This window comes from Schistocerca cancellata, chromosome 2, assembly GCF_023864275.1.
Source record: "Schistocerca cancellata isolate TAMUIC-IGC-003103 chromosome 2, iqSchCanc2.1, whole genome shotgun sequence".
NCBI classification, from domain to species: Eukaryota; Metazoa; Arthropoda; class Insecta; order Orthoptera; family Acrididae; genus Schistocerca; species Schistocerca cancellata.
The window spans coordinates 1,135,271,509-1,135,294,151 of NC_064627.1; the positions used below are offsets into that span (position 1 = coordinate 1,135,271,509).

At 39.3% G+C, this 22,643-nt stretch overlaps 1 protein-coding gene across 2 annotated transcripts in view; it reads left to right on the forward strand.

Moving 5' to 3' along the window:
* LOC126163172 (cytosolic endo-beta-N-acetylglucosaminidase) overlaps positions 1-22,643 on the forward strand; it is a 121,354-nt gene that overhangs the window by 78,616 nt on the left and 20,095 nt on the right. Inside the window, exons 8-9 of one of the 2 annotated variants that reach the window (XM_049920120.1) lie at positions 16,854-16,979; positions 17,069-17,194. In XM_049920120.1, coding sequence (XP_049776077.1) covers positions 16,854-16,979; positions 17,069-17,194 — 252 coding nt within the window. The remainder of the gene's footprint in view (positions 1-16,853; positions 16,980-17,068; positions 17,195-22,643) is intronic. The other variant, XM_049920121.1, reaches the window with a different exon arrangement.

Sequence of the window (22,643 nt, forward strand, 5' to 3'; positions counted from 1 at the left end):
TCTCTCTCTCTCTCTCTCTCTCTCTCTCTCTCTCTCTCACACACACATACACACACACACACACACACACACACACACACACACACACATGACCACTGCCTGTGGTTGCTGAGGCCAGTCTGACCATGTATGTGTGAGCTGCATTTGTGTGAATATGTGTGTGTATGTTGTTTATTTCAGAAGAAGGACTTCTGGCTGAATGCGTACATGTTTAGTAGTCCCTTTGTTGTGTCTGTCTGTGATTTACGTATTTATTTACTAACTGAGTATCCAGTGTTGCCCCAGTATATATTTATTCCAATCTTCAATTAGTCCAGCTCTTCCCTCTCTCCCCCTATGTCCATCTCCTCATTCATTCCCTCTGTGTTCACACCATTTTTCTGTCCACCTACTCCACATACTGCTCCCCCCCCCCCCCCCCCATCTCTGCCCAACTCATCCTGCCCCTTTACCTGTCCATATGCTCCGCCCCATCTCTCTGCCATCCGCTCTTTCCCTCCTGTGCATCTCCTCCTCACCCTCCAGTTCCATCTCCCCCTCCCCCTCCAATTCTATCTCCTCCTCCTCCCCCTCCCCTCTGCCCATATCTTCTTCCTCCCACCCCTTCTCTGTCCATTTCTTCCTCCCCTCCCCATGTCTGTCTACTCCTCTTCCGTTTTCTCTGCCCGTGTCCTCCCCATCCCGTTCTCTGCCGATCTCCTCTTCTTCTGTCCACCTCCTCTTCTTCCCCTACTCTGACCATCTCCTTCTCTCTCTGCCCATCTCCTCTTCCCCCCTATCTGTGCCTATCTCCTCCTGCCCCTTTCTGTGTGTTCATCTCATCCTCCCCCATTCTCTCACCATGTCATTATGCTCAGCCAGAAGGGGGCTTGGCCCACAGTATTTCCATCCAGATTGTAACTAATATATGTACCAAATTTGGTTGCAATCATTCCACAGGTTTAGAATGGGTTTCTACCCCATTGCTTTGCTCACATGTGCTTATTTAAAATATACACTGATGTGGAAAAAAAAAGAAAAAAGAAAAACAGCACTAAGGAGTGGTGCAACATAAACGAAAGTTGGTAGGTGTGTTGCTGCATCTGAAAGATGATGTCTATTCAGATTTTGCTTTAAATACCTGCTATAACAGTTGTGAGCATTAGTTACCTTTTGAGATAGAACGTGGTGGATTGATGGTAGTCAAGAATGCCTTTAAAGTGACAAAGACACCAATATCACCACCTCATTGTGTTTAGACAAGGTTGTGTAATAGGGCTATGGGAAGCTGGATGTTTCTTCTACAATATCGCAGAAAGACATGAGAGGAATGTAGCCACTGTACATGATTGCTGACAGTGGTGGCCACAAGAGTGTACGGTCACAAGAAGACGAGGCTCCAAACAGCCATGTGGCACTGGCAAGAGGGAAGACCATTGTCCTTGGTGTATGGCTCTGGTGCATCACACTGCATTTACAGAAGCAATTTCAGCAAGAGTTGGCACTGGAGTGACACACAAACTGTTATAAACTTTAAGGACAACTCCTAACCAGATGCCCTGTAGCTTGCATTCCACTATCCCCAAATCATTGCCATTTTTGACTTTAGGGAGGGGGGGGGGGTGCCAAGTGAGAGCTCATTGGACGGCAGGGTGGAGGTCTGTTGTGTTTTCTGAATGCTGGTTCTGTCTTGGTGCCAGTGATGGCCGTGTGTTGGTTAGGAGGAGGCCAGTTGAGGACCTGCAACCTACCTGTCTTGTGTACTACACACACTGGACCTCCACCTGGAGTTATCATCTGGGGTGTGATTTTGTATGACAGCAGGAGCACTCTCATGGTTATCCCATGCACCCTGACTGCAAATTTGTATGTCAATCTAGTGATTCAACCTGTTGTGCCCAAACAGTGCTTGCACATCACAAGTGAAGTTCAAATGGAATCCACGAAAAACATTTGGACCTCCAATCAATTGCTGCTTATTAAACTGGCCAGCCAAGTCAATATCAATGGCCTTCAAACTGCCAATTGATTGGAGGTCCAAATGTTTTTCGTGGACTCCATTTGAACTTCACCTGTGATGTGCAAGCAGTGTTTGGAGATAGTACCTGGCTGACACTGGCTGTTGTATGGGGCAATCATGCAGATTATGGTTGCCTTGAAGCATTTCCAGATGCTAACATTTTGGCTTGGAAGACATGGAGTATAGGTGAGACTACAGGACTCTTGGCTAAACAGCCTTATGGTACTCTTGTTCCAAGTATGCCATTTGTTTTGAGTACGCTCACCCACATACCACTGTTGTAACCCAACATGTTCTACAGAGTTTAAACATGTTGTCTTGGCTTGCTCAATCACCAGGTCTGTCTCCAATCGAGCACATATGGCTCATCATCAGAAGACAACTCCAGTGTCATCCACAAACAGCAATAACCACCCCTGTATGGATCGGTTAAGTGCAACAGGCATGGAACTACATCCCATAAGCTGACATCCAGCACCTGTACAACACAATGCATACATGTTTGCATGCTTGCATTCTACATCCTGGCAGTTGCACTGGTTATTAGTGTACCAGAATTTCACATTTGCAATGACTTATCTCATGCTTACATTAACCTGTGATCTTGCAATGTTAATCCCCTAAGTATTTTACCTAGATAAATGTATTTCTGAAATTTTGTTGCTCTACATTAAGTATTTTTTGATATTTTGATCTTTTTTCCATCAGTGTATTACACACACATTTAATATTTTTCACACATATTTGTACATATATTTCCCTTGTATCTCTAGCAAATTTCAACCCACTGTTTCCTTTACATGCAGTAGTAAAGAAGTAATAAATTAAAACATTATGCATCATGCTGCAGTTCCACACGCATCTCAGTGTTTATGAAGTCACATCTCCTGAACTATGTCTTGTACAGTTATAAACAATCTAAGAGAAAAGAAACAATACACTGCAAGGAATTATCCAAATGGTACTGAAATCAGTAGATGTGATGTACACATACAGACAAACAAATGATTATAACTTCAGAAAAATTATGATTTATTCAAGAGAAAGAGCTTCACAAGTTGAGCAAGTCAGTAATGTGGCCCTAATGCAAGCAGTTACTCGGCTCAGCATTGGTTGATACACTTGCCTGATGTCTTCCTGAGGGATATCATGACAAATTGTGTCCAATTAGTACGTTACATTGTCAAAATTCCAAGCTGGTTGGAGGACCTTGCACATAATGATCCAAATGCTCTCAGTTGGGGAGAGACCCAGTGACCTTGCTGGCCAGGGTATGTTTTGGCAAGCATGAAGACAAGCAGTAGAAACTCTCGCTGTGTGCAAGCAGGCATTATCTTGCTGAAATGTAAGACCAGGATGGCTTGGTATGAAGGGCAACAAAATGAGGCCTATATTATCATCAGTGTACTGCTGCGCTGTATGGGTGCTGCAGATGACAACCAAAGGGGTCCTGCTATGAAAGGAAATGGCACCCAGAGCATCACTCCTGGTTGTCAGGCTGTATGGCAGGTGACAGACAGGTTGGTGTGCCACCACTGTCTGGGGCACATCCTGACACGTTTTCACTGGTCATAGGGGCTCAGTTCAAAGCAGGACTCATCACAGGAGACAGTTCTACTATAGTGAATAGGCTTGTTAGTGTACAGAGGTCAATGGTAGTCGTTACCATTGGCACCGTGAGCTCAGCCCACTCTCCGTGAGCCACCTATTAATTGTCCTTGTGCTCACTGAAGCACCAGTTGCATGTCGGGTTGATGATAATGATGTATCCAGGGCTCTGGGCACTTCTCTGACAATTGATTGGTCCTCTCATTTTGTCATCTTTCTAATTTCACTGCTTCCTTCTTGATGCTGAATTTGGTTGTGGTTCACCCATTCCTACCCACATCATCAAATAGTGGAATTGCTCCTTTTCAAGTGTCGAGCAGTTCACCCATTACTCCAACCAGCTTCTTTGAGTCCAACTACATGTCCTCTCTCAAACACTGACATCTGCATAAATATTTCAAGACCTGTATGTATAATTTGGTTCGAAAGTGTCATAAAGCCATTGTTTCCTCTCCTGAGGCAAGTTGACCCACAGCTGCGGTAACTGGTCCTTGATATCTGGGATACTGACAGTAACAAGGGAGGGCTCTCGGCTTGAACAGGAATTTCATATTTCAATTGTATTTAGAAGCTTTACACATACCATTGTGATTATGCTGGTGAAAGCACTGGACTTTGTTTTTCTTAATTTGACCTTAAAAAATGTAGCTGAGGTTCCTCAACAAAATGCTTGAAACAGTATGCAGTATCACAATAGGTACATTTAGTGAAAGTAGTATCTGGATATTGCTCAGAATCACATTCTTGAGCTGCAAAGTCAATTGAATCACTATCTTGAATTCAGAAGCATATTCTGAATTGTTGTGTGCAGCTGCTGCCAGGAATATTGAAGAAAAGGCTGATACACTGGAGCAGACAGCTGGTTATGAATAATAGAATGCATTTCCATTATGAAAATTCTGTTTCCCAATTTAGTGTCAAAATCATTGCAGGGAGTCCTTACAGGGGCTGTTATATTTCTTGCATATATTTTATACTAACTTAGTGCCTGCTGCTTCGCTCACATTGGCGTTATGTTCTGTACAATTATTTTTTTTCTTTTTCTTTTCCTTTTTCTTTTATTTTTGTTGTTACACTCATTGCTCGTACGTATATTTACACACTGTGCAAACAGTGGTGTAAAACCAAAAACAAGTTGTTATGGTTATAGCTTCAAAACTGCCTTAATAGAGATGTATTTTCAAAAAACTTTTCACTCCCTGTTTCTGCCTCTTAGTGGTGAAAATATGAAAAACCCCTTCTTAAGTTATGCATATAGTATAAGGTCAAAATCCTCTCCAGATTTCAGGTATCTATCCTTAGCATAATGGGCTGGGCAATGATGAGTCAGTCAGTACATTTCCTTTTATAAGTAGTGATTGCCAGAAGAAATATACATCAAAAGGCCATGTGTATTTTGTTGTTTTTTGGTGGAACGATTATGCATTCAGTGTCTTTACCTGCAAATAAATCATGTACTATTGTTGTGTCCTTGTGATCACTCCAAGAATCACAAAGTATTGTACACCTCTGGTTATTTGTGACATCGTCATTAAAACATTCACGCAAAAAGATTTTAAATGCTTGTTTCTCATTTTCCCAGTTGTGCTGGCCTCCAAATGTCTTTCTAACTTTGGGCCATAAATTATATCTTGAAGACAAACATGCATTTTATTTGTTAGGTGCTCACTCATTGAAAGTTGGACATCTATTATATAACTGTGAGTTATATTGTGTTACAGATTGGACCAAGGCACTGTTGATTTTTCCTCATTTGTAGACAGTGTCGCACCAGAAGTTAGCTCATAATTAAATCCACTTTAACCAGTGTTCCAAATTTAGTGTGGATATACTGGAAACTTGCAGTTTTCTGGTGTACTACGTTGACAGAATGGCCCCAGACTGGTGAATATCTGGTGGTACCCCTGTACATATCTGGCTGACATGAAAGTAGTAATGTATGTATGGCACATTCTGCATTTTTTCTTGAGACATGCTGTAAAAGCTGCAGAACATTTAAACTTGGTGCAACCAGTTTCTCTTGCATTTTGCATTGTTGAAAATTTCAGATGCCAGTAATAGACACATTTTCCTTTATTCCTTGCTATGTCAGAATGAAGTGGAATATGTTGTTTTATCTCCAATTCTTTAATTGCTGTGTTTCTTCAGTATGTATGTTCATAATGTCTTTTTTTTCACTTAATCAAATATTACTTTGAAGTCCGATATGCTTTTTAGAGATGTATCTCTCATCAGTAACAAACTGTAGGTCGCAACTTTAGATGGAGGTGTATGATAATCATTGTAAATACATTCAAGATGTAAAATACTAAAAGTATTGAATTTCTGTCCTGGTGAAGGTTCATAGTCACCATAACTGTGAGCTTATCTTTGAGGAGTACTGTTTCTGCCACTGTCACTAATATTAAAATCTTGAACACTATTAATGTGTTACTATCAATAAAGTAGTTTTCTTCGCCCACTGTCCTATGCAGTGTAACTTTAGTTAAGCAGTTAAAATAATATTCATTTTTGTCAATAATCAGCTCTGCCAAAAACACTGTGAAATTGTCATCTTACTTTGGATCATCTTACTTTGGATAATGCCTTCTTAATGTGGATACCACAATATTTAAAATGTTCCAGACAATAATGGTTTCATTCATTTTTGCTGTATATGTATGGCAATACTGACAGACATATACTGAACTTGTCAACTAATTGCTGAGGGAACTGATTGACTGGTGTGTTAACCCACTCTCCCAAGACTGCAAGCACTGCTGTGTACAAACTGAGAGTAACTCAATCACATGCTGTCGCCAGCATAGTTAGAAATGTGTTATGGGCTTGTCTACAAATGTGTAACTACAAATACCTGTTTGAGCCTAGAGATGTCCCGTGTAAGACTGAGTTGATGTCCAAGCTGATCCCATGTATTTTCTATTGGGGCCAAATCTGAGGAACTTGTTTGCCACGGGGGTACTTCAACATCACACAGACAGTTCATAGAGACAAAAGTCGTGTATGGACGAGTATTGTCCTGTTAAAAAATGGCACCACAGTACTGCCATTTGATAGGTACCATATATTAGGTCACGAGATGTCCATTGTGTACTGCTGTGTTTTCAGTTCCCTCCATCACTACTAGCTTTGACATGTAGACATACCCTGTGGCTCACCATGACACCACAGGAGTAACACTGCTGTGCCTTTCCAAAACATTGGAAAAAAGAACATCTTCCTAGTTTTTGTACCGTACTCACCAGTGATGGTCATCTGGTGTGGTGCCGAACAGTGATTCATTGCTGAACACAATGCAGTGCCATTCATCAAAGCACCACTCCCAAACCAGCTATTTGTGTTGTGTTGTCGTTGGCAACCTACACATGAGAGTAATTCCCTAATCTGGCTGCTGCTAATCTTTGACCAGTTATAAGGGATGACACAGAATGTTGCACGGAGTCCATCACTTGCTCTTTGGTGGCAGGCACAGGTTTGAAGGGGTTATGATCAGCAGGGTGCAAAGTATGGCCATCCTCCCTTATGGTAGTCAGACGTGATTGACTACTGTCTTCACATTCGCTAGCAGTCTGACACTGAGCTAGTGTCACAGACAAATCTGGATACTGCACTATTTGGCTAGCTGGATAGAACAAGACACACAGTGAGGCCCTACTCAAACCCTGTCAGGTGCTGGTAATGCTGGCTCACATGAGTATGTGGTATGTCCCTTTGCTTCATAGTGATCACTGCATGCCTGATGCTGTTCATGCTTCATATTAAGCTGCCAAGCATGGTAACAGCAATAAACATGAACAAAACTAATGCACTCTGGTTGCCGCTCTACATGTGACAGAAAATTGTAACTCTAATCATTCACGTACCTGCCAACGGTGTGTATGTGTATAAAGTTACATTGTCATCTAACTATGTTTTCTGGTGCTTCATCTTTTTTGTCAGGCAATAAAACTTAAATGTTGGAGATTATATCCTCAACATTGACAGATTGTGCACTTGTGTGGCCTCTGCCATCTGCTTACACCCCCCCCCCCCCCCCCCCCAAAAAAAAAAAAAAAAAAAGGAGAGGAGGAGAGAGAGAGAGAGAGAGAGAGAGAGAGAGAGAGATGGATGGATGGATAGATAGATAGATAGATAGATAGTTAGATATTATGTTACTCGAGGACACTGATAGTGATGAATGCCTTGGTTTTACAGAACAGGAAAATACAGCAGTTAAGACCCTGGGTACATAGCCAGGGTTCAACCACACAGCCATTGTGATTTAAATTTTTCCTAGTCCATTATCGATATGAAGCATATGCCAAGCTGGTTCAGCCAGGAAGGCCATAGTCAGTTCGCTTTTAAATTTGTGTTCCAAACAACACAAGCTATGACCTGCAGATTTCACTGGCAGTTCTGTTAAGAAACAGCATAAAGAAATTTGTCAAGGTTTTAATGTCCTGATATGATTGGCACAAGACAGAGCCCCTACGACCATTTCAGCTAAGTCTACAATATAGTGCTACAAACACTGAAAAACAGGTCAGATGCAAGTAGGACTTGTGTACAGAGGGTTTCGTGCAAGCTTATTTATGTATATAGACAGTTCATCCATTCATGGAATCAAGAATCTTGATCATTTTTGCCTTTATTGACAAAGGTTTTAACAAGATATCAGTCCCAGGAATTCCATGATTTTGAAGAACATTTTAATTTCAATAATATAAATGTGACATCTAGTCTTGGAGGAGGCAAGCAACCATAATTACAATAATCAGTGTTTCTCCATTGAGGCAGACTAACAGGGTGTATACGACCCGGGACAACCGGGAGATCCGGGAAAAACCCGGTAATATTTTCATCCGGGAGAAAACTGGGAAAAACCCGGGAATTGTTTAGAATTTCAGGAATTTTTCATTGTTTTAGTTTTCAGTTAAATTTTTGTGATTTTGACTGGTAAGAACCAATACTCTAACAAGGGATATTACTGTATCCCGCTACTGCAGAATAATACTGCAGCAACAAAACATGAACGAGAGAAAAGAAACATGAAAATAAACTTAAGTTGCAAAGGAAATACGCCATATACAACAATAAAATAGTGCTCATACAAGCGTCTGCCAACAGCAAAGTGTGTCAAAGGCTTTAGGAAGACTATGCAATGCTTTATAATGACAAATTGCCTCAAATGAGAGTAACGTGACAGCTGTTTAAATTAGATTCGTTTGAGCTGTTGCTGGCGGGCTTTTGAGCATGCGCAGTTGAGTCGCTTATGAGTAATACCTTCTCCCGCTTCTGGTTACAAAAGTGTGGCTGGGCGCCACTACTTAATATTGCCCTGGTTCAGAAATATAGTAAATCCAGTGCTGATGCATAGAGCAGTCAGAGTTGTGGTTGGGAGTCTCCACGTGATCTGTGTTTACGTTCAGTGATTTTGTTGTTTCCTCTACGTTTATTGCTCTCACATTATATGATAACAAAAGGGATTTTTGTAGGCGGGAGCTGTCAAATGAATTCAATATTTGCGCATAATTATGGAAGGTCAAAATATGTTATTAGTTTCAGATTTTATTCCACCTTTCTGACAGTCAAGCATTAATCGTCTTACGGAAAAATGAAGTTATTTTTGCTGGTTTGGTAAAGAGATTTGGCTTAAAATTAATCTTTTCTGCTGAGGCAGTAAATTTATTTGAAACAGAGTGTTTAATTTTACACTATTGGCTAGTTTCAACTTTCGCTACATTTCAAGTGCACGTATGTCATTATGCCATAATGAAGAAGCAAACATGAGATAATACAGTACTGGTACTCCAAGAAAATTTACATACGAATGTGCATTTTAAGCCGAATTATGCGTTTTAGTATGGTTCACGAAATTCTGACGCTCTTGAAGTATCGTCTGATATCTTGTTTATAACATATGTAAGATCTTTTAACATTTTACACGTACGAACATACGGGCTTCCTAAGTTATCGTAGCTGCGCAAGCGCGGTGATGCCTGTTATCTGGCGCTCTCTTGCAACTGCTGAAACGAACCTATTTCTAACTGGTCGCTGGAAAATATTGCGAATGGTGGTTTGAAAAGCGTTACATTCAAAGCAGATTTCCTTTTACGCAACATGAACTATGTGCGAGAATGTACGATGAATTTCTTAAATCACAAAGCGTTTGACTCTCATTCAAAAATCAACTCTCTGAGGGTGACCATTTAGAAGAATTTCGAGCCCAGAAGATCAGACATTTACGTCATTATTAAAAATTTTACTGGCACATTTGTATGATGTATCTTAAAGTGTAACACGCGCAAGAAAGATCAACATTATATGTGGTAACTTAGCTTCTCTTCCAGCTTATTCATCTTCGAGACCAATATTGTATGTGAATGCTATGTATATTAATTTAAACCATTAACTTTTCTTATTTGTGTGTTCGCGCTACTGAAGAGTGACCTTGCTATTGGCTTACTACATCACGTGTCCTATGCTGCCATCAGCTGGTGAGATCACGTGACATGAGCTATGACTGTCTTACAAAAGCGCATCGCAATCTCGATTTCAATGTTTCGGAAAGTAACATGTGGAGTTTGGTGGAATTCAAATTTATACCTTCGTAATATGAAAATATGCAGCGTACATGTTGCTGCACATCAAAGGTCTTTCAAAAAGTGTTTTTCACCCCTGAGTTTCATTTTCTAGGGTGCCGGGAAATTCTACTCTGGTATATAAAACCATAAACATTCAAAAGACTGATGAGTTTTACTGTGCCGAGGAAGAGTATACTGTCACTTAACAAGGAAAAAGTGTATTTTCACCCGGGAGAAAGTGTATTTTTAACCGAGAAATCCGGGAAAAATCCGGGAATTTTTTTTCCTTGTCCACATATACACCCTGACTAAGTCAAAATTGTAAAAGTCAAACATCAGGCAAAGAATGACTTCATTGCTTATATGATGCATTTCAGAATTTATCCAAAACTAGTTTGCAAATGTTTGTTTCACATATAACCTGAAACACTATATCTGCTTGCAGTAATTGCTTCTGGATATTTGATGATAGATAAATTCTGAAACACATCTATGAGTAATAAAGTCATTCATTGCCTGGTGTTTGACTTTTACCATTGCGACCCAGTCAATCTGAATGGTACTACTGATCGTTTTACTGTCAATTTGATGTTAGATAAAAAATTACAAAAGAAATATTTTTTCATATGGTATAATTACAAATTAACAGTTTCAGATTTTTTCCTTTACTTTTACTGTGAAATCCTGTTTTTGTCAAATTTCCTGATTCTATGCCAATGGGAAGTACCCTATGGGTTTTGATGATGAGTGAGTTTGCGAGTATCAAAATATGTGACATAAATGGTCATATATTTTGATTACATTGACTTAGAAGCTTCAATTTCTTACACTGCCAAGGGACAGTAGATCTTAGTACATTGCGTAACATGATCATCTATCCATTCCTGAGAAAAAGGGTTTTTAACAGCCAGACAGACAGACAAACATATGGACAACAGAGTGATCCTTGTAAGGGTTTTGTTTTTACTGATTGAGATTCAGAACCTTAATTACCCAGTATTGAAGGTGCCATTGCCACTCACAAGTAATATTGTTGCAGACAAAATATTATTTTCACATCCAATAAGCTAATAAGTCCCATTATCCAAATGATACGGTCCTGTAATGGATGCACTTCAGGAACATTATCTGGCCGACTATTTTTGTCAGAGATGGTGTCACTACTGGGGACATTTGAGGGCCCAGTTCTCAAGACCTTATTCAATACATTTACAGTTCAAAGTAATTGTGACAAATAGGCTGATGAGAAGGTAACTGTGTTTCTTGAAACAAGAATAATACTTTATATGTTTGACAGCCAGTGGTTATCATGTATCAAATGGATGGACAGCTGTTGCGATGTGATGATGCAGTATTGATCATAATTGACAATGTTGACAGCTACTAATTTTGGGTGCTCAGAACAAGTGTAAAGCTGCAAGGATGGGTCATGGGTAATGAATGTGTAGCTCAGTCGATAGAGCATTCACCCACAAGAGCCGAAGGTCCCAAGTTCAAGTCCCAATCCAACACACAGTTTTAATCTGCCAGGAAGTTTCATATCAGTGCATACTCTGCTGCAGAGTGGAAATTTAATCATGTGTTGCCATTGTTCTAGGATGCAAGATTATATCCATCTACTAACACACTCCTATAAGAATATTTGAGGAAAATGAAACACTACTGCATATACCTAAGAATGCTGAAGCCCTCTTGATGCAAATTCAGGTAATGCTTATACCTTTCCCTACTCATTCACCAGAAACATCACTGATCTAACATTTGTACAAAAGGATACCTAAGCATTATCCAGCAGTAAATGTTAATGTTTTATTGAACTTTGTGAGAAACAATTTAGGAACTTCCCTTGATTGGCAGGTGTTTCTTCAAAGGTATTATATATATATATGTGGCTTCCACAGCAGACTCGCTGTTTTAATAGATTCCTTCCTTTTCACACATTTATTTAGATATCATAGTGATAACCTCGTGTTAGATAGTTTTGTCCAAGGGAATGGTGTGTTAAAAGGCTCAGTATTAAATGTTATTTTCTTTCCTACTAAATTCAGTAGAATAAATCCTACAATAACTGTTTTTGTGCTCTTCATTCATGGACAGTTTTGTAATATACTGCTCTTCTGCTAACATAACAGTGATGACTCATTAGTTATACTAGATGATTAGAATGCTGGAGAGTGAACAACAATACCTTTTTTAGATATCTCTATAGAAGCCTGTTTTTATTGGTTTTAACCTTTTTGCAAAGTGTTTTTAATCAACTGAAATTACAAGTATAAGATACCACATCCTTCAATGCAAAAATCCCATTGCTAGTATTTTTGTGAGGGTACATGGAAAATTTAATTCTTTCTTGAAAATATTCTTACAGCACTCTGCATCTTGTTTTTTCCCAAAACAGCCAAGGATAAACCAGAAAAGAATCAAGCATTAGGTATGCATATCTGCTGGGATTAAAGTATCTTGTGCTAGGGAGAGAGAGTGCTATCTAATTCAGAGAATAAGCTGTTGTCAACAGTTGAAACTCTACTCTAACTAGTAATGAAAAATTCTCCCACTTGTTGATAGTAATCCAAATGAAACTGAGCCTGCATAAAATTGCTCTGTCAGAAATGCTGACACTTTCAAATCACTGGACCCCAGACTTAATGATTACTTCCTCACCCTGTAATCAAACATTGCACCTCCTAATAAACAACTAAATACAATTCCATTTGTTTTACTTGTACGAACACCTAATGAACAGTAGTTAAGAAAGTATAATCTGTAAGATTACAAAATCCTTCGGGTCACTGATAAGTAGTAGTTTACTGACTATAATGATGTTTGTAGAAGAATATTAAAATCTTGTAGTGACTTAATAGGATTACCCTACAGGTATCTTTGTGACAAATCAGTGACTCCCGTACAGATGCAAATATGCTGTATTAACACCCATATATCCAGCTGGGCAGAATCAAGCTACCTCTGATTCAGACAAATATCACTCCGTGCAGTCCTTTCAGACACTTTTGAGGATGTGGTAGAATTCTAACTCTTTTCATTGAGGTGGACTTTTTGATTGGCTCTCCAGCTTTGCTTAAGGATATTCCACAGAGGAAACAATAACTCTCCTTAGAAATGAAGTCTTGGCAGAGCTAAACAATAAAAATAATATTATGTGGCCTTGCCAGAGCCTTTGATTGTGTGGGCCACGATATTTAACTTGGCAAACTGAAGTGTTGTGGCACTAATGGTGTCCCTCTTACATGGATAGACATTTCATAACAGAAAGTAGTGTGTCTCATTAGTAGGCTGTATCGTGGGTGTGGAACTAACCTCAGAATAGGTGAATATAACATGTGAGTGCCCACAAGGATTGGTGCTGATCCCACCCTTGTTCTTAATGTACGTAAGTGATCTTCCAAAGACTTAAAAAGAGCAGTTCAAAAAGGTAATGTTTACTGGTGGCACAAGTATACTCATCAATTCCACAGCTGTGATGATAGCCGAACAGGCCTACAACTAACAGTTTAAGCCTTAATCTCACAAAGACTCATGTTATGTGATTTCAAATGAGCATAAACTGCATGCTAGCATCAGCAGTAGCCATTATTACTTATTTGTTTAGCATATGACAGTTTAACATATGACAATACAAACTGAAATACAAATAATTTACATGAATTGCATAATTTTACAAAATAAATACAACAAATGAAGTAAATCTACAAATTAAATAATGGAAAATCTAGGATGGATCGCACACCTCACAAAGTCAAACCATGCGGCCAGAGATGAGCTTTCCCCTTGTGATTCAGTGCCACTCAGGAGTGGAGCAACTGAATCACATTCTCCGTTTCAACTGCTTCTTGTTGTGCTCTGAGGAGTGGAGCAACTGAATCACATTCTCCGTTTCAACTGCTTCTTGTTGTGCCCTGAAATGGGGAATGTCCTACACGCTATCCTACTCACCCTTCCCACAGTGGTTTTCTGCTGCCCACTAAACCTTCACAATCTCCTCATCCATCCCTACACAATGCCTGTCCCAACCCCTTGCCTCATGGCTCATATCCCTGTAATAGACCTAGATGCAAGACCTATCCTGTACATCCTCCCACCACCACCTACTCCAGTCCTGTCACTAACATCATTTAGCCCATCGAAGGCAGGGCTACCTGTGAAACCAGTCACATGATCTAAAGCTAAGTTGCAAACGCCGTGCTGCATTCTATGTGGGCATGACAAACAGCAAGCTGTCTGTCTTTATGAATGGCTACTGACAAACTGTGGCCAAGAAACAGTTGGACCATCGAGTTGTTGAACATGCTGCCCATCACAATGTTCTTCATTTTAATGACAGCTTCACAGCCTGTGCCATCTTGATCCTTCCTACCAACAACACTTTTTTTGAACTGCACAGGTGGAAACTCTACCTGCAATATATCCTATTTTGCCGTAACCACCTGTCATTGTCCATCACCCACCTATCCCCTTCCCTGTTCCCACACCAGCACTACACAGCCATCTATTCCACCAATGCACCCCTGGAATTTTACTTCCCTCCCCCCACCCCCCACCCTCCTCCCTCCCTGTCCTATGTGTAAGCTCCCAAATGCACCTAGATACCCTACCCTCTCTCCACCTTGTTCATCCCTGTATGCTCCCATAGGCAGCACTTTCCGGCTCCCACTCCTAACCTGCTGTCCCTCGCCACCCACGCTCCAGCCTCCTCCTGATATCTAAATTTTCAACCCTTTCAAGGGCTCTCTGTGTCACTTCAAAGAAATCTTGATTCCCAGGGTAAGCACCTGTGCTAAAGCTTATTACAGTGTGTTTTATTTTATGATGTTCAGTGCCATTGTTACATTAAAAAGATCAAGCATTTCTCCATTGGTGAATGTTTTCTGCAGATATGCCATTGCCTGTATGATTCCTGTTAATTGTCCTCCAAACTGCGGCAATTCCATGCAGGCTGTTTTTGTATCAGGCCTTATGAGAGTCTGGTATTCTTCGTGGGTAATGCTGATTCAAGTTTCCGACCACTTCCTATTCGCGTGGAAATCCATTGCTTGTGATGATTTTGTTAGTATGGTGGATGGCTGCATAAATTTTAATCAGCTCATTATAAGTGCAGACACATCAGAGTGGATTGGAAACTGGGAATTTTAGTTAGTTTTTCATATTCATTGAGAAGTACATTCTATCTTCACACATACAGTGACACTATGTGTGAATTTCTATGGGGTCCAGTTGGGTAATTAATTAAAATGAAGTCAGTACATAGGTAGGTAACCAAGGAGTTCATTTCAGCGAGTTTTGCCCATAGAAGCAGCTCTGATTGTGTTGACCTCAAGATAAGAGTGTTGGCTCATTTTGCATATTTTTTATTGTATGAAATTATCTTCTGAGTTGGTCCACCTAAATTAAATTCTTTATTCCAGCAGATAAAATTAGTAAGAATATTGTGTAAAGGAAATAACGACACATCTTTTAAGGATTTATAAATTTTTGCATTCACTTCTCAATACATTTACTGTATAATATTTTTTATTGCTAACTATGAAAATCTGTTTCAGCTGACCTGTGTCTAGCACAATCACAATACAAGGCACAAAAATAATTTTAATTTAGGCTTGATCGCCACGTTTAGGGCTCAGAGTGGAGTTTTGTAGTGTGGTGAATAGACAACAAGCACTCGTCCAACAAGAGTACTATAATTCAAAATAAAATGAAGCATTAAGTCGTATAATGATAGTTTATTATTAATACAGTATGCAGATTAAGTTTTTGATTTGACTGTCTTTTGTTAATGTATACCTTGAATCATTCCACATCCCTGATACCACAAAATGGAATACACAATGTTCATGCAAAAGATACTCTAATTTGTACTGCAGAGAAGTAGGTTTGTAAGTAGAATATGCAAAACAACATTGGAGGCTGCTTACTTTTCAAATAATGTTGGTCTTTTTTTGAAACTTTTAAAGTATCCTAAGAAGGCCTACACATACATTTTGGCAATTATGAAATGTCTTAGGAACATTCAACTGTAATGTAAGTTAAATAAGTAGGGAGAGGAGCATGCACATTAATACTGTACCTGTGGTAATGGTGATTCTCTCTAGTATAAAAGATTAGAACATCCTTCTTCTCTTGTGCTGCTGTGTGTTAAATGGCTTTGGGATGTTCGTCCAGTCTAAATCTTTAAAGAACATATTTCCTCCACACATTGCACTGGTTGTTGTTTTTTTCCCCCTTCTTTTGGAAGAAGGAGCAATGCAGATTTCAATTTGTAATTTATATTTTTACAAATTGCTTGCAGTTTCTGTCATTTGCACACATCTTAAAACCAAACTTTTGGCTTGCCAGAGATCAACAAATTATCGCTGATAGCATTTGATGTAAGTGTACTTCTTAAACTTGCCAAAAACTCAACTTTTTTTTACCAACTATGACAGGATTTGTAAAAGTAATAATTTAAATCAAGTTTTTTATGAAAAAGATAACCTATAAATGCCCTGCCAAATTTATAATAGTGTGATAAGCACATTAACTTGTAACATCTTTTTTCTGAAATATATGGCTTCATAGTAAAATTACCATTTTTGCTTGTGTGCATATGTCATTACAGTTTCTTCATATTCAGATACAATAAATAAAAAACAATTTCTTTACATTCTTTTTTTTCATTTCATTTGTTACAGTTGTCATGATGAAACAGATGTCCCCAGTGGAGATGCAGCCCCATCAGTAGATGTTATAGTTGAAACTGGGGAAACTACTCGGAGACCTGCTCCAGCACCTGAAGTACCAGAGTCCTTTTATAAGAGGTAGAGTTCAGAAAACTGGCTTTAATTTAGACAAGTCTTAACCATGGATGATATTACAGTTTTTTTCAATGTACTGTATAATTTTTCAGGCTGATAATATGCAAGTTTGAGTGGTCTGGTCTGTTACTGGTGTCAGTAGCCATAAAAGATATAAACCATTTGGATGCAAAACTGGATATAATGTTTTTAATACAAGAAAGCTCAGGCAAGTACAGGTTTGTGTTGCAGACTGTTTTTGCATGTTTCTGTGTTCTAGGATGTAAGGAGAAGCATTGTGTTAATCAGTTCTGATTACAAAATATTAATGATATTAAATTTCTGAGATAATGCATGAAAAAAGTGCCTGTAATCTCTGCTAAACACTTAATGCATGTCGCTTGTGCATTTTCACTGTCATGTATTGGTTGCAGTTATGGTTCTTTCGAGACTGTGTATTAATAAACACACCTCAAAACTTAAAATGTTTTGTCACTTTTACTACTTCTTATTGGTACAAGTCTCAGAGTAAAATACTGGCTTAATTGTGGTTGATGATACTTTAAAGCAATCCCCAATATGCATATCATTTAAGAACTCAAGTGAATACATTGTTTACTGTTTCCTTTAAAATAATGGCTATATCATTTCATAAATAATTAATCCTGCCTTCTGATTTAAACAACATTGCAGACAATTTCAACAGATCAAGAATAGCAAAGGCTCAATGATAAAAATTTGTGGCATACCTTTTAATTTCTTCCGTGATTCATTATCATCCATACATTATCTGAAATACTTTCTGTAACTTGCTCAAATAAGTAGTAGTCCAGGAATGTACTTAATCAAATCTGTTGAACAAGTAGCAGAGGATCCCAACCGGTGACATTTTCATAGTTAGAAATTTTATAATGTATTCACTGACATTTTAAATAAATGTCTTAGTAGAATATTTGTTTGTTTTGTAATAGGCAAGTTGCACAGGAAATCAATGAAGACTAACTCTGATGTAGTAAACAGTTTGAAATCTGTTACATAATACTTCCACAGCATTGCAAGCTGCATGAGAGTAAATAGTCCAGTTCACACACTGTCAGAGTTCCCCGATAACAACCACAGTCCAAAATACAAGCACCATAAACCTGTAGGCAAGGACCTACACCACATAGATAAAATACTTGTAGTGAATAATGAGTGAACAAAACTCTTTATTTGTAGAATCATGCCAAAACTACTAAACAACTAGAATCAATAAATGCTAAGAAGTTGCATAACGTGTCAGCAAAGATAAAAAACAACATCCAACAAAGAAACACATCACACACCCTGAGATCAGTCTGCACAAGTGCACAAAAAGTATCTCTGCCACATAGCCCCCTCTTGAAGTGCAGAGCCCGTAGGATGTCTTGATACCTGAATTTAATCCGATGGTTGGCTCCTGTGTGCATCTGGTGCCTTGGGAGCGGTGACACTATTGTTTGCAGTTGTGATGTACCTGTCAGTTGTGGTGCTGTCTCAGATGATGTGGTAGGTATCCGTTCACTTCATTCTGCATTCGCTATGTCTTGATGCATTTCATTGATACCTTTGCCGAAATGCCATTGTTCAACATGTCCATGATGTGCTTGTCTGTTCGTAGCATTACGTAAGAGCAATCGTGTAAGTCTTAGTGGACAAACACCTTATGGTTGCCATAGTGGAAAGGCAGTGAGCAACATATATTCATGCAGTGACATTTCAGCGGCTGCAGCCACTGTGTGAGGTGCTCTGTGTTTGGCAGTGAGATTAGTTTTAAGTAGTCTGCTGGAATCCATAGTGGTTTGCAGTAAACCATCTCAGCCCATGACACACCAATGTCACATTTGTGAGCCGTTCACTGGCCACTGGCCCAACAACACCAATGGTAACACTTCCATCCATCTCACTTGATGGCACATCAATTTTGCTTTCAGAGTTCTGTACCACCATTCCAGATGGTAGGGTGTAGTTAGTCATGTGGCATTGGAAACCACACATTTTGGCCAACTCTGCAAACAGTTTGGACTCAAACCGGCATTCTTCATCAATTGTAACATGGAGAGGGCACCCAAAACGTGAGATCCACACACACTGAAACATCTTCACTCTAGTTTTGGCTGATATCTCAGCTGTTGGGGTTGCCTCTGCCCACCTTGTACACCTGTCTATGGCAGTAAATAAATACCTGTAACCCTTTGACAGTGGATGAGGTCTGACCCGGTCTACATGAACATCTGTGAATCTAGCAGAGGTACCTTGAAAATTTGCAATATCAGTGTGCACATGTTGGCCCAGTTTGCTTTGCTGGCAAGGAATGCAGAAACGTACCCAAAGGACCATGTCTCTTTTCATACCAGGTCACAAAAAGCAGCATATGAGCAACTTGATTGTGGCATTGGTTCCTGGGTGTGAAAAGATGCGGACACTGCCAAATACTGTCTTTCAGAACTTCTCTGAAATGTATGGTCTTGGTTTGCCTTGAGTAATGTCACACCACAGCTTCAGCTGAGACTTAGGAATTGGAATTTGTTCGAACTTCAGATCTGTAGGCAGGTCTTTTAATAGTTGCTATAGTTCCAAATCCACAGTGTATTCCACCGGGAGCTTGTCATAGTCTACAATCTCTAAAATCCCACAAGTGCATGAAAAATAGCCAGCCACTAAATTCTCTCCGCCTCTCACATGGTGTGTGTGTGTGTGTGTGTGTTTGTGTGTGTGTGTGTGTGTGTTTGTGTGTGTGTGTGTGTGTGTGTGTGTGTGTGTGTGTTTTAAACTGTCCTATGACTCAATATAAGTGAACTGTATTGGTGAGCACGTATCGCTAGTGTTTTTAAAGGCAGGTGTTATAGTTTTTGGTCTGTAAACACACTCATTGATCTAGCTCCTCCTAATTGCTTCATAGATCGCCAACAGTTCCATGTCATACCTGCTCCACTTTTGTTGTGATCCCTGTAACTTCTTGGAGAAAAACTGCGGTGGCTGCCATTGGCCTGCTAAACACTGGTGAATTGCTGCCCCAATTGCCGACTGGCTAGCATCCACAACAGTAGCTAACTGTGCATAGTGAATTGGATGAGCAAGCAACACTGCCTGGCTGAGGCATTTTTGTAGGTCACTAAATGCTTTGTCCATTTCTGGTGTCCAACTAACTTGTCACTGATCCTTGGCCCACCACTGATGGCATTGCAGTTGATTCATAACAGCCTTGGGCAAGCTTATATGCAGGAATCTGCTGTTTGTCTCTTCAGAGGACACTCCTAAGTGGCACCACAACAGTTGGCAGTAATGTTGCACATGCTGCTCAGTTCCCATAATGACAGTGGGTGGCGCCACTGTAGTTTGATACACAAACTGTGATTGCCTAAGAATTTCATAACTCCACTTGTCAGTTATGATCATGAGGTAAAAAGAATGATTCCACTCATGCCAGTAACTATTCACCAGTCTCCTTCCTCTATACAGCATTTTCCTAAATTAGAATTCAGGAAAATGCTGTAAGGAGGAAGCAGACTGGCAAATAATTATTGATAAATGTGGAATCATCCTTTGTGCAGAGACCTAATTTCAGTATGTCCACAAAATTAATGAAATGTAATTATGTGAGACTGAGAACAATACACAGTCTGTCAAAAAATTCTGAGACTGATTTTATTCCTGGCATATGAACAACACTAGTGCCATAACTATGGTGGCAGCTTGAACTAACAACTGCAAACAAAACCTGTGTGTTTGAACAGTCAGTGTGAGCAGGCAGTAGTGTGTCAACATTGTTGCGTCACAAATTGCTTTGGAGCAGCATCTGTCAAAATGGTGTGAAGGAAAATGTGTGTAAAGTTTTTTCACACCTCCACCTGAAACAAAAACGGTGATGTTTGTATGCCTGTCATGACTTGATTGTACTGGGAAACATGGATACACATTATGTAAATTGAAGGTGGAGATGGAAAAAGAAAAGGAAAAGGAAGGAACTAATGATATCACCTGCATCAGGACTTTATACAGAATCAGCGTCGATGAGGATAAATGTGTGCTGAACCAGGACTCGAACCCACAATTTCCTGCTTTCTAGGCATTTGCAATAACCACTGCACCACTCAGACGCATTGTTTACCGAAAATGTACGGATACTGTATACAAACATTTGTGTTGCTTTTTAAGTGGAGGTAATATTCAAAGCCGAAAATGTTGCCCATCTAAAAACATCACCTGACTCTTAATCCAAGTCAGAATTTTAGTGGTTACAAGAGACTGTAATAATTTAGCAAGTGAGTTGGAAATGAGAAACTTGGTTGTATTTATGTATTAGAATACTTGGTAAAAAGTTAAGTCTTAGAACAAGATGGTGACATTCAGATGAAATATGAAAGAAAATCAATCCAGAATTAAATGTGTTAAAAACAAAAAAAAATGTAATTAAACTGACTGTATTTGTTATTACAAGAATAAACTACAGTGAAAAAACCCGCCATGGAGATGGTACCAAGAGATGTCACTAAAATGTACTAAAAGTGAAATTTTGGGAATTGGACCAAATTGTGATTGTGATCTTTTATTTATGAATTACATGTTGTTGTTACTATGACCTACACCCTAGAAGATGTTGCAGTTTGTGTTTCATGATTGCTCAAACATAGCATTGCAGAAGGACTGGAAGGGCAACCAGTGACACCAGTGTGGCTGACATCTAGGCTGAGTGCATGGAGGGCAGTGGTGAGAGAACAGCAAATTTCATTGTGCTGCCAACACTGGTAATCTATAGTATGTGCTTTGGCTTTTTGTGAACATCTACCACATTTACACTGCAGTTTGTTGAATTCCATTTGTAGTCAAAATTGAATTGACTGTAAAATTGAACAAATACTCAATAGTAGTACACATTTGTGTTTCATAAAGCAGTGTTGTTGACTGCCACTACATATGACAATACGTTTGGAAGCAAGAGAGACTGTAACATTCTCACATCAGTATAGAAGCGAAATCCACTCTGTATTCTGGGAGGGGGGGGGGGGGGGGGGGGGGGGGGGGCGGGAATCCAGCTGTGTTCTCAGGTCCCACAAACACAACCAAAGGAATCACAACCTGTTTCGAAAAACAGCCAAATATTTGCTACAACCCAGGTATAAATTTCACAGCTGTGTTATTCCTATTATTATTATTATTATGTTAGTTAAAAATAGTGATATCACAGACAACAGGTTTATTAAGCAAAAGCGGTAGTGAAGATAGAATTTATGTAAACCATTGCTTTTTATTTTTTTAATATGAAACTGTAGACAATCAATAAGTGTCCTAAGTGTAGAATAGGTATAAGGTTAACTTTGTACGTAGACACTTTATCTCGGCAAAAAGCTTTTTATTTTAATTAGTTAGAATATGTTAAAAATAAATTTTTCTCAATGAGCCCCTTAAAAAAGGGGTGATCTTATTTTCAGGGCCATTGTATACTCAAGTAAGTATGATATTATGAATTTAGGCATTTCCAACTCTGGCATTCATGTCTCCTCAGTTATGACGGAGTCATTTTTATTTAAGGTATCCACTTCCCCTTGCAAGAGCTCATAGAACTTCTTTGAATTCTCCTTTCTTCCATCTTCTGGTGAGTAATTACATATGATACTTAAATATCCTATTTCTGTCCTAAATCTGCTCTGATCCTTTCATTCGGATGTG